Source organism: Eulemur rufifrons, chromosome 16 (genome assembly GCF_041146395.1).
Source record: "Eulemur rufifrons isolate Redbay chromosome 16, OSU_ERuf_1, whole genome shotgun sequence".
NCBI classification, from domain to species: domain Eukaryota; kingdom Metazoa; phylum Chordata; class Mammalia; order Primates; family Lemuridae; genus Eulemur; species Eulemur rufifrons.
The window spans coordinates 34,583,962-34,597,721 of NC_090998.1; the positions used below are offsets into that span (position 1 = coordinate 34,583,962).

A 13,760-nucleotide genomic window follows, 5' to 3' on the forward strand; every position below is an offset into this window, starting at 1 on the left:
AGCCCAAATTGCTTCCTTCCCCGCTTCCTAAGGAGCAAGCTTGACTTTATCAGCTAGGCTGTGGGGTTGAGTAAATTCACAGATTTCAGGATGAACTGGCTTGAAGACACAAATGGTGATTGCTTTTCTTACAGAGCTGCAGTGGCAACATTGATAATTAAAACAAGCAAAATGAAAAGTGTTGGCATTCTCTCATGGCCATCTGTGACTTCAGTGTGCTGGTACTTAGTGTTCAGAAGGGAAATGAGTGTTTGAACTGGCTCTCAGTTTTACAATGAAAAGTGAAAGAATTCTTCTGCTTTTGCCTGTTTGTTTTATTTTTTCCTTATGAACAACATCATTAGAAATTATGATATTAAATCATTTTAAATTCCATTGTCATGTCACATTTTATTTGATATATTTAGCACTCTGAAATATGAGACTGTATCATAATTTAATTGTAAAATTATATTTGCTATCTCAGTTCATGTGTTCTTTTATTATAGTGGTAACCTTAAATGTTTCAATTTTAATAGGATTCACAGATTTTTATTTTTCTGTGAGAAGCTATGAAACATGATCTGACTTATTTTGGTTGAGTTCCAACATTTTAACATGAGGATTATAGAAAGAAATAAAAGTGATTTTTATTTCCTTTAAGATTTTATAATAATTGTGCAATATGAGCATAAAGGAATATAATATTCATGACTGGAATCAAAGATTATAAACATTTTAGAACATGAATAATGGTAATATATAAACATATAAAAGCATATTTATTATGTTGAATCATAAGAAATTGCTATTTTTGATAAGATAAAACATGGTGAAATTTTGGAAATTTCTTTTATCAAATTTGGCAATCAACTTAGGAGATTCTGCACATTCCTGTTACCTAGTTTAATTAAAATTAAATTACGTGGTAGTTAACCCTAAATGAGTCAACATTTTATGGATTGTCCAAACAAAATACCAATTCTTCTCTCTTTTGATTTAATGCCTGCTTCGAGGCTTCCTACTCAGTAAGTCTATCTTAAGTGGTTATGAACAAAATAAAACAATATCAACAAAATCAGATACTTAAAGTAAAAGTACTTAAAAAATCCAGAAGTTAGGATGAAGGAGTGGTTAAGACTGAATTAAACCATGTCTTGAGGATTATCTGAATTTATTTACATGTGCTACTCTGTCTCTAATTACCATATATAAAAGGGTTTTGAATAAGGTCTAAAATGAGTATGTTTCCAACAGATGAGATCAAGATGATATTACATTTTTGAGAATTTCTGCAGATTTTTACCTTAAGAGAAAAAGTGGTCTACTACAGAGTGAGTCCTTACTCAGTGTCGGTAGATCTAAATTCTGATCAGTTCCATCATGGGCAGGCTGTGTGACACAAGCAGGTGCCCTCATCTCTGTGGAAGCATCACTTTAAAGCCAACATCTTAGTGCACATGTGAATGCACACTTTTTAAGCAACAAATCTATGATTTCCGGGAGCCCATCCCAGAGGTTAGGAGTCATTGGATTAGAAAAACTCTTTTAACCCTTCTTGGTCTCACATTCTAATTCCTGTTAATCTAAGAGGTATTAGTAACAATGGAGGAAAAGGAAACAACTAACTGGGAATTTGAAAGCGTGATAGTGAAGAGACTAACCACTCAAGCTGATAATTATGTATGAATTCTCTCCATTTGACTGGTGGCCAGAAACCAGCCAGAGTGGAATTGATGAGGCAGTGTGTCATGCTGGTGCTGGCTTCAGCCTGGAAGGAAAATAATCCAGATAATTGTTTAATTGGATGCCACTTAAAAAGAGAAGCTGGAGCTCCCCAAGAAGCATGGTCCAGTGTAAACATCTTTTCAACCATATTGGTTAAATAAAACCCCAAGGATGGTGCATTGATGGCCAGCATCCATGAGGTTCCATTTTCACTGCCACCCAACTTCCTTTCAGTTGTACCCTGTCAGCCCTTGTCAGTCTCTGTCAGCTTTCCTTTTCAGTGTTACGTACTTCTGGATGATAATTTTCCAATATTATAGTGAAAAATGAAAATAAATTAAATTCTAGCTACAAGCATATTCAAGTGATAGTCAAGTGCTTGCTACGAGAGGCAGTGTAGTGCAATGGCTATGACAAAGATTGTCATGAGTCAGCCTGGGCTTGAACCATTTTATATCACTACTACCTTATATTTTATATAACTTCCAAAGCCTGTATTATAAGTTAGGTTAGGTTATTTAAACGTTCCGTGACTCAGTTTCTGGACCTGCAAATTGAGTGGTGGTATTGAGATCGTAGTAAACATTACATGAGTTAATTTTTGTAAAGTGCTTATACCAGTGTCTGGCATATTATAAGTGCCATATGGCTGTAATGGTAATTGGCTATTATCACTATTTCCTTCTCATTTTCACATAAAAGTGACTGTTTTTTAAATAACCTAACTGAGTCATGGCTATTTCAAACTGCTTGTTTTGACTGAGTTATCATAGCCTGGTAAAGTCTGTCAATTTGACAAGAAGTGACTCAGAAAAACAAACTGCATGTAATGCATTTGCTTTTGCAGCTATATCTGTATAAGACACTGAACATAATTTTGGAAATGGTATGACCAATTAATGTATTTCAGTCCCCCTTTTCTTTTCTTTTTTCCATTCTCTTGAGATTTTATTTTTAGAGCTTTTTCTCTGAGCTGTATGCATTCATATTTAATGATTGCCATTTTTATTCCTTTTGTAGAATTAAATATTAATATATCAGGCAGAATACCTCCTTTAATTTCCCTTTGGAGTCATAAAATATTACTAGTAACTTTTCCTGAGATCTGTAGCAATACCCTTCCTCAAAACAGAAGTACATAATAAAGCCAGGAAAACACTTATGAAGAACTCTTAGAAAGAGTATTATATATTGGGTAAATTAAATATGTCAAATAAATTAATTCCAAGAGGTGAATCGGTGCTGATATGGTCTCAGGACACTCTCACATAAAAAGTGTTATGATAAATTCTAATTACCAAGTTACTTACCAAATTATAACAAAGAGTTTTAATGATTAATTTTAATTACTTTATTCAAAATGAGATTATTAGCATAAATAAGAGTGACTCCTTTTTTTCTAGCTTTATTGAGACATTATTGACAAATAAAAACTGTATATGTTTAAGATGTACAACATGATTGCTGTTTATTTAAGATCTTTCTTTTTTCTACGGTATGCCATTATTGTTACAGAATGCCCTCTTAGAGCTGTACTTGCTGCATCAAATCAGTTTTTGTATGTTGTATTTCCATTTTTGTTTGTCTCAAGATATTTTCTGATTTCCGTTTTGATTTCTTCTTTGATCTATTAGTTGTTTAGGAGTATGTTATTTATTTTTCATATGGTGGTGAATTTTCCAAAATTTCTCCTGTTATTGATTTCTAGTTTCATATCATTGTGGTTAGAAAAGATCCTTAGAATGATTTCAGTCTTCTTAAATGCTCAGCTAATCCTTCTAACTTTTTATAGAGTTGGGGTTTTACTCTTGCTCATGCTAGTCTTGAATTCCTGGCCTCAAACAATCCTCCTGCCTTGGCCTCCCAAATTACTGGGATTACAGGTATGTGCCACCCTGCCTAGCCTGATTTTCTTTTCATATTAAGAACTTTCATCTTTTTACTTTAAAAGATAGCACTCTGTGGCTTCTATTTGGCATATCCAAATTGCCAGCATCACTACTCTTATGTTTGCAGCCATTATTAAGTAAAATAAGAGTCACTGAAACACAACCTGCAATACTATGACAATCGATCTGATAACGGAGATGGCTACAAAGTGACTAATTAGTGGGTAACATATACAGTGTGGAAATGCTGGACAAAGGGATAACTCACATCCTGGGCAGGGCAGAGTAAGATAGCATGAGATTTTATTATTCTACTCAGAATAGAACATAATTTAAAACATAAATTGTTTATTTCTGAAATTTTCCATTTAATATTTTTGAACCACAGTTGACTGTAGGTAACTGAAGCCATGGAAAGTGAAACCACAGATAAAGGAGTACTACTGTAATGCATCTTGGAAAAATCTTCTTTGGATTGATCCTGCTTTAGATTCTTTAAGCTTCATGAATCTGAATGTCCATAGCTATCCCAATATTTGAGAGGTTTTCAGCCATTATTTCTTTTAATAAGCTTTCTGTTCTTTTCTTTCTCTCTACTCCTATGTCTTCCATAATTTGTATATTTGTTGTCTTGATGGTGTCCATAGGTTATTATGCTCTCTTCACTCATTTTTATTCCTTTTTGTTGTTCCTCTGATTGGCTAATTTCAAGTGACCTGTGTTTGAGTTTGCTAATTCTTTCTTCAGCATGATCAGGTACCCTACTGAAGCTCTCCCTTGAATTTTTCAGTTCTATTATTTTATTCAATCCAGGATTTCTGTTTGATTCTCTTTATGGTTTCTATTTCTCTGTTAAACTTCTAATTTTATTCATGCATTGTTTTTCTGATTGCATTTAGTTGTCTGTTTTCTCTTTTATCACATTGATCTTCTTTAAGATTATTGTTTAGAATTCTTTATCAGGCAATTCATAGACCTCCATTTTCTTTGAGGTTGTTACTGGAGCTTATTCCTTTCTTTTTTTGGTGTCATTTTTGCCTGATTATTTGTTATGTGTGTAGCTTTGTGTTTGTGTCTTTGTGTCTGAAGGAATAAACACCTTTACATATTGGTTTGGCAGATAATAGACCTTCTATTGGGTTCCCAAACTGATAGGATTGCTTCTGGAATCATAGCCAACTGGGGTTTTAACTGGGTCATGTAGCTGCTGCTACAGTGAGGTCTGCAATTGAAGGTCCTCTTACCAGGAGCAGAGTGCATATGTATCCTGTCTGGTCCTAGGATGGACTGAACTGCATTCAGGGTGGAGCTGGCACTGGGACAAGGGTCTGCTTCAGAGTCCACAGTTGGGTCCTCTCAAAACAGCCTTGCTCAGTCTTCAGATCCTCCTGGGTTTTGCATCCTCCTACCTGAATCCCAAAGCTCCCACAAAGGCACTTTTGTCCATGGATGGCTGCCAAATTTTTATTGCTATCTGAGGATATAGGTGGAGGACCGTCTATTCTACTATCTTGTTGGTGTTACTCCCTACAACAGCTCCTTTATAAATGTTGTTATAGAGGAGATTCCTAATTGATCGGCAGACACCTATTCCAAACTCCTAGACTTTTACACCTAAAAATGTGCCCCTGAATGAGTATTTAATTTTATGGTATAAGTTTATATATTTAGACCAGTGAAATAACATTAAAGTATTAATTCCTGTGCAATCAACTATCCTCACTGAAGATGTTTCCAGGTGAAAATGCAGTAATGATATTAAAAATATTAACCTGCAGACCACAGGCTCCAACCAGTAGAATGGACAATGCCACAGAACTGGAGCGAGGTGCTAGAGTACCCTTGCTTCACCAGAGGTTAACCATGTAGTGCTGAATAACAGGAAGGTTCTGTGAAGGAGGCTATGGAGGCAAATACAGGTGAACTTGGGAGAACTGGGACCCCAACTATTTACTAACCTATTGAGCCACATGAGTGTGACTATGGAAGTGTATATATCCATAGCATCCTGGCAGGAAACACATTTGAAAAGCCAAACGTGATCAGAAAATGCCCTTATTACCAAAATGAACTTTGAAGAAGAGTTAATATTTATCTATTTTTCATGGAGATTGTTATATTCCTTGTTGAAAAAAGAAATTGTGGTAATTTCATTCAGATTTGATTAACGTTTATCAAACTGAAAAAATAAAAACAAATTGACTTAATCTGGAGAAAATTTTGTTTAAATTCCACTATGCTTGTGTTTGATTATATAATATTTGCAATTTCTATCTATTGAACTGTAATAATTAGATAGGATTTATCCTATTTATTTAATTCACTTTATATATTCAAAGGTATTCTAAACAATAGCAGGAGGCAATGTGTAACTTTATGTAATATTTTGGAGTTAATGAGTCAATTCTTTTGAGAATTTTTAATAAAATAAATGAGTTTTAATAGAGATGTTTATTTTCCAAAATTTAAAAAAAATGTATCTTTTCTATTTATGGGGAGAAAAAATATGAGGAGAATTTCATTCTGTTCATTATATCAAAGTATAACTTGCTCCAAATAAGTTGTAAATAGGAAACCGGAAATTTTGGTTTAGAAATTCATACTTTGTACAGCTGAAAAGAGAAATCTAGGAAGATTCATATTATTCTCTTATGGGTGCCAATTATTATAAGATAATAGAGACCAAAAATAGTTTGTTAATTGCCAAAATGTATAAGTGTTCTTCTATGGTGTTATTTCATCTCCATATTTTTTCTTCTGTTTTCTTTTCTTTCCTTTTTTCTTATGTTTCTTTTTTTCTGACTAAATTTATTTCAAAATAATTGTGTTTTTTCCTTTTTAAAATTCAAAACAACATCCAGATACCAATATAGTCCTGAAAGCAGAGGCTGAACTGCATTATGGACAATTCTCTGACAGATTAAATTTCTACCACCCACATTTCCAATCTACTTTAAATGTCCATATTAAAGACTAAGTATTTTTTATTTTTATTAAAAAACCTTAATTTCTACAAACTGTTATTGAACTCCATTTGCATGTAAGTATGCAAGATTTTATCGGAACTATAAAGATTTATAAGGGAAAACCTCAGCCTCCTAGTATCTTGTAACAGGTAATGGATAAACTGACATGGAGAGAGGTCAGTAGGCAACGAGCCATCTATGATATGGGTGCTGTGAGAACAGACTATATTGCTGGCATTTAGAGGTGCTTCCTTTATGGAGCTTGTAGACCATGAGGATGGTGATGAGACTGGTCTAACTATTCCCTTCTGGAATCCAAAGACTTGCTTACCTATTCACCATCCACCTTCTGCTCTTTATATATGCATGCCCACTACCTTCAGTAAATAATGTGCATGTAATTAGAGCTACACACCAATGTTTTCTTTGGGACACTTATTGTACTTGCCAAGGTCATTTGTAATATTTTTATGGTTATAAATTTGTTCCATAATCGTTATCTTAATGTTCTTTAGGGAAAATCTTGGAAGAGATGCTATCATAACTTTTTCTAATTGCTTTTGAAAGAAAAGCACTTAATTTATTTCTTTTTTTCATCTTCCTTTCGGGGAATATACCTTAGGGTAGGTACTTGGCAAAGGGCAGACATTTAATATAGCACAGATAACATGCACTGTCCAGTGTGTTTATTATTATGTCCAATGTTCTTCAATGAATGTCTTATTCCTTGCAGGTCGGTTCTTTTTACTCTGACTTCTGTGGTTGTACTTGTCATTACAACTGACTGGATCAGCTGGGACAAGCTGAACCGGGGATTTTTGCCCAGTGATGAAGTTTCCAGAGCATTCCTTGCTTCTTTCATCTTGGTCTTTGACCTCCTTATTGTGATGCAGGTAAGCGTCTTTGTATTTCCCTCCTCTCACTGAAGCTGCTGTATATTCTGTTCTCAGTATAACAAAACCATACAGCAGCAGTCTCCATAAAGCTACAGAAGTGCATAGTTTACAATTGCTATTATTGGGGCCTTCTCTGTTTATACTTATAGCAATTATACCAGGAGAAAAAGCCAAATGGACTTTTATGCCAAGGCTTGGGGTGGGGGGGAACACAAAAAAACAAAACCAAAAAAACCCTGTCATTTAGTAAATGGAAAGCTGCAGATATGAGGATGATATAAAGCCAGCAAGGCAGGGAAAAGCAATTGTCAAAGCAACTCAGGGTTTTATAGCAGTTGAAATGGAGTGATGTAAAAATGCTCTTTCTGGTTATGGAAATTATCACTTTCTTTCAGTATTCACCAGAGATCAATCCATTTTCATGTAAACAATATTTCTGCCCTGCTTAGCAACGGATTTTTTGCACAATAGCATCATGCTAACCAGTGTTATTCATGTAATCTTCTGGTTTGAACGTTTGGGGTTTTAGGAATACGCCTTTGAATGGGGCAGAAAGAGACATTAGCTATTTCTTGGCACTTTATCTTGCTCATTAAATGTCCATCCATTTGCTAGACATTTTCTTATTGCTTTTGGAAGGCAATTTTGGTTTTTCTCCTCCTGAGGTATTATAAGTCACCAGAACAAAGGCTACCATTGCTGAAGGGAAAGGAAACTCTATTGTATTTTGAATTTATGTGAGATTTCACAGGATAGCAGATTGCTTTTCTCATTTCTGGAGGCAAAGAGAGGCCTTTATGAGAGATATTCTATGTTTTCTCAAAAGAGAATAGTAGTTTATTCATTGTTTTTTTTTTAATTTGTTAAATAATATATCCTGGGCATTAGGTTTAAGATGTTTCTTAGAATATATTACTGTTTTAATGGATGATATTTTAAAATACATTATAGTTTTTAAAAATTATATGAAGACATAAGATTGAATATTTAATCTCATCTAAAAATTGATGCATTTCTTTTTTACTTCCTGGGAGATAGTTTTGCACGATGGGGAAAGCCTTGGATTTTGAGCCCAGCTTGAATCGTATGGGCCAGTTTCAGATCTGCCTCTCACTAGATGTAGGGCCTCCTCTCAATATCTACAAAATTGAATTCTTAGCACTTATGCAACAATGTGTCATGAATTACTTGTATAAACGCCATTTTTATCTTCTTCCATCTCCTAACTAATATAGTTCCTAATGTAAAATGTCCACTTTGGCCAAGTAGCCTATTGGTACCTCTCTGAACCCATCTTAAAGTCAAAGGTGATAGTAGCCAAGCAGACTATTGTCTCTTTGAATTTGCTTAAATTTATATATGTGAAACCATAAATCCCCTGATTGCCCATTACCATCCTCTGCCTTCTACCCTATTTATGTAAGTTTTAAGTATTCTTCCAATAAGTTCACAAGAATCAGGGACTTCAAGTGGGAAAATATAACACTGTAATTTAGAGATATTATGGATTCACTCAAAAAGTACTTAATAAAGACAGATGGAGGAAAGAAAGGGAGAGTCATGATTTATACGGGCAGAGTCAGCAGAACTGGAAAGGGAAAGACGTTCTAGATGAAAAAATGGCATAAAAATGTAAAGTGTCAGTAAAGTGGTGAAATGCTCAGAGAGTAGCTACAGCACCAATTGACTAAAGATGGAAAGTTTATGCCGGGGAATATATCAGTCTGGATCAATTTGGCTACAAGTCACAATAACTCTGCCAAGCTAATTTAATCAAAGTGGGGGATGTATTACTGCATTGTAGCGATGTCCTACCCAATTGAAGAGGAGGGATACAGTTGCACCTAGGGACACATGAGAACAGGGACCAAAGTTTAACAAGGAATTCTGACCTAGTCTTCATCTCTCATCCTTTTCTTTTCACATCTGCTTTCTTCCTTTTTTTCTTATTGCAAAGCAGCCTTTTCAGTTTTCCAATCAATATTGAAGAAAATGGCCACTGCTAACACCTCAGAGGGCGACCATCTCTCAGGCCTGATTCTGCATTCCCCGGGAAGGGATAGCAAGGACTGGATTGACCTGTGCCCATCACTGAACTGACCAGCTCAGTGTGGGAGGCTGTGGGGGTGGAGCAGTCCTAAAGAAAAGTGGGGAGACATTGGGCCTCAAAAGCCAAATTAATAGGTGTCTAACATAAAGAGGAGTCAACAATGAGCCCCCAAATGTAGGTTTCTTAACTCCTTCTTTTCTCTCTCCCCTAACACTAAGTCAACCAGCCAGGCCTATGGATTCATCTTTCTCTATGGCTCTTGTATCCTAATCCTTCCTTCTCATTTCTTTGCCGCCATTCCAGTCCTGACTGTCCTCTGTACTATTGTAAAGTCATCTCCTATGGAACCTTCTGCCTCTAGACATCCTTGTACCTACCATGTGCCCTATGCAGCTCGCCCTCATAACCTTCCAATCGGAAGTGCCATGTTGTACACATCACTTCTCAGCCTCAAATATTATCAGTGACTCCTCCAAGAGCTCTCTGAGTGCCCTCCGCCCTCTGTGGTCTGGCCCTGGCCCCGTCTTCTCCCAGACCAAAGGGCTTGCTGCTTGGCCCGCAAGGGCCAAGATGTCCGGGATCATCTTGTTCCTCTTCACATTGGGTCTTTCCTGCTCTACTTAATCTAGATCCTACGATTGAAGACCATTTCAATTACCCCCTCATTAAAACCATGTGACAATTTCCTCCTCAGACCTCCTGTTGCATTCTTTACCTGAACTGCAAATTAGCACATCAGTTTTTCCTGAGAACTCTCCATAGCCCTGGAGCTTTCTTAGTGAACTGCCTTACATGGGCAGGGCCAGGCCCAGAGTAATAACTCCTTGCTGAGGATAAAGAAGCACCGGTTCAGCACTGAGTCTCAGGCCAACTGTGTCCCACTCTGTGAGCATTATGTAGATGTTCTGAATTAGCACATGCGGTAAGAGTTAATTTAAGGCAACAGAGCCTCAGAAATCAGGTGTAGTCAAGACATTTGAAATTATATAATACAAACGTTCTAACAAGTCCATAACCAACTAAACCGTGGTCTAATCTGTCCCATATTTGCATATTTCAGATCAAAGAAAATTAAAGAAATAGTAAAATTAATAGAAACGGAAGGAGTAGTTTCACTAAAAGGCCTTTCCTCATTAGAATTATTTAAGTGATTTAAAAGCAGTTGACACTAGGCTTTTCTAATGATAGGAAAATTCCAGTTACACTGTAGAAAGGTATTGTAATGTTTAGCTAAAAAAAAAAAAAAAAATCAGAATTTGGTACTGTTTCTATAAAGATTTTATTTTTAACAAAATTAGTAGGCCAATTCTGAATACATTTAAAGAAAGTATAATTCTTCATTTTTATGAATATTCATGAGATAGGATTTTTCAACATTTATTGTTTAAAATATTTGTTGTATCACATTTTTCTGTGGTTTTAGTAAAGTCACTGGGACTAAGACATGCACAGACGCCAGCAAAGTGTACTGTGGCTCACACAAATCACACATACTACAGGACACGAGAAACAAATTGTAAAGAAAACTTCTTTCTGAGGAAAATCTTATCTCAAATTCTATTTGATATTTGTAATTATGTCGTTTGATTTATATATATCTCCCTTTATTTCATTGAATATGTATTGATCTGCAGTATGTCCCGCCCACCTACCTTCTCTGTTATGTTCAGGAAAAGACATATCTAAGACATATAAAAGTTAAAAATATGTGTTGTACAGTAAGCAAAGAAAAAAAGAGAGTCATAGGAGTTCACAGAAGAGAGAGATCAATGTAGAGGAGAGCAGAAGGGGAAAGCTTCAAGGGACAGATGAGACTAGACGGGCTGCTAGACTTTGAAAACATGGAACAATGAACAAGCACATCTTTCCAGCTGGGAATAGAATTATAATCATCAAGGTAAAAACTCGGGTTTGGTCCATTAAGTTCAGGAAACATATATCAGTTCATTCCTTGCACACATCAGGTGCACTGGGGACAGAGCATGGTGGAAAAGGTTCAAAATCAATAAGACACAGTGCACAGGAGTTTATAGTTGCATAGAGGAATTTATAATTTAATAAGAGAAAAAGGAGTAGAAAAGTGGAGAAATTTTAGAAAGACTACCTTTATTTAGAAGAATTCTTCTGGTGGAAAGTGGACATCCTTACCGTTGTCACTTTCTAAATTCATCTCCCCCACCCTCCCAGAATCTGGAGGCATTAGAAGAGAGGAAGTTTGTCTTCATAACAGAAAGAACATTCTGTGCTTTTTTTTAAAGAAATGGGAAGGGAGAAAAAAAAAGAGGGAAGAGAGAAAAAGAAGGGGGAGGAGGGGGAAGAAGAGGGGGGAAAAGGAAAAGAGGTATGAGGAGCCAGAAAGATGGATATAGGTGAGGATGAGCTGAAGAGCCAGCAAAATTCTCCAGTGTGTTTGAGGGTGGGGTGGGGCTGGGATGAAGGGCAGGATTAGGCGGTGGTGATGACCACAGACTGATGGAGTTATGTCCATTGTGAAGTTGCAACTATTCTTCATCTCTTGCGGATCCTTTACATAACTGGACTCTAGAGGATTGGTGTTGAAGATTAAAAAACTGTTGAATTTTATAGCTGGATCAATGAAGTCTAGCACCATGACAGCATCAGTTAAACAAGTGCCCAGAAGGCAAAGGAAGCTATAAGAAGGTATCTTTCTATTTCTGTGAATTTATAGGTATCTGTGAAAAGACTGTGTACTTCCACAAACTTTGCAATTAACCAAGCCCAAGCCAACTGTGCTTAGTTATCTAGCTGTCATCTGGATTTTAAAGCAAGGTGGTTAAGTGTATTGACTATGGAAGCAGGCTTTCAACATTCAGATTCTGGCTCTGGCTCTTACTAGCTGTGTGACTTTGAAATTAGTTACTTAATTAACCTGGGCTAATAATAGTATCTACTTCATGGGGTTGGTTATGGTTTACATTTACATACAACTGTGCCTGACACATAGTAAATACTACCAAAATGTTAACTATACTCAACAGTAAGTGAGAATGCTAACATGGTTGCCTGTGAGTTTTAATACCGTCAAAAGTTGCAGGAGTAGATGAAAGCCACATTATAGACAAGCTCGGAAAGCTCTCTGAAGCCTTTGAACTTTATCCTAAGGGTAATGATGAGCCAATTAGAGTACTAAGCCACAAGTGCTAGAAACTAATGGTTATTTTAGAAATTTTACTTCAAAGGTTGAAAAATTATGTAGAAGGAGGGATCCTAGGGGGGAGTCGCATTTGCATGGTAAGTGTGTCATTTTAGGACCTGACTAGGATTGTGACAGTAGAAATAAACATATGAAATGTATTATTTGAAAATGGAAATAACAGGACGTGTTTATGCATATGTTGGAGTGAAGGGAGAGTTCCTCAAGATGACTATTATAGCATCATTAGCTGTAATTGTTTTCCTTGCCATTTTGTGAGATCCTTGAAAGGAGAGTCTTGTCTTACTTTTATGTATTCATTGCCTTGTACAGCACCTTACAGGATCCCTGCAATATAATACATAGTTTTAACTGTTTGTTAAATAAAGGGTCTGGTACAAGATTTCAAGCAATAAATTGAAATAATGGTGGAGCTATTGACTAAAGCCAAGAAGTGGGAGAAACTATGTAGTTTGAGAAAGAAGTGTGAGGAGTCTGGATTTAGGCAAATGGAGCTGCCGTGATGGCAGGACATCCACGTGTGGAAATGGGGATGAGGAGAGAGGAGAAGTTAGCCAAAGGCTACAGAGTTCAGTGAGGCAGATGGAATGCATTTTAGGATCTATTGCACAGCATGGCAATTATAGTTAATAATAATTTATTGTATATTTCAGAATTGCTAAAATAGTAGATTTTCAATGTCTAACCACAAAGGAATAAGTATGTGACGTGATGCATATGGTAATTAGCTTGATTTAATCATTCTGTGATGTACACATGTAATATATCATAACATCATATCATACTCTCTAAATATATATAATTATTATCAATAAAAAATAAAATAAAATTTAAAAAATAAGGAAAAAAAAATGGAAAGTAGGTGATAGACCCAGCAGAAATATACCTGTTTCTCCAAAGATCTATATAAATATGTGTGTCCATATATGCATATATATATACATGTATATATGTGATCTTAGATTTACGTGAAGCAAATATTCACTACTATAAGATCATGCTTCAGTGAAAATGATCTAATGCAATATTGTTGATGGTTCATTCTCCTGCTGTTGATAGAAATTTGCCTCTTAAAAA

At 35.8% G+C, this 13,760-nt stretch overlaps 1 protein-coding gene across 4 annotated transcripts in view; it reads left to right on the plus strand.

Moving 5' to 3' along the window:
* Positions 1-13,760, plus strand: part of TMEM117 (transmembrane protein 117) — a 430,326-nt gene that overhangs the window by 350,875 nt on the left and 65,691 nt on the right. For all 4 annotated transcript variants that reach the window (XM_069490727.1, XM_069490730.1, XM_069490728.1 and 1 more), the window contains one exon: positions 7,296-7,455. In XM_069490727.1, the coding sequence (XP_069346828.1) occupies positions 7,296-7,455 (160 nt within the window). The remainder of the gene's footprint in view (positions 1-7,295; positions 7,456-13,760) is intronic.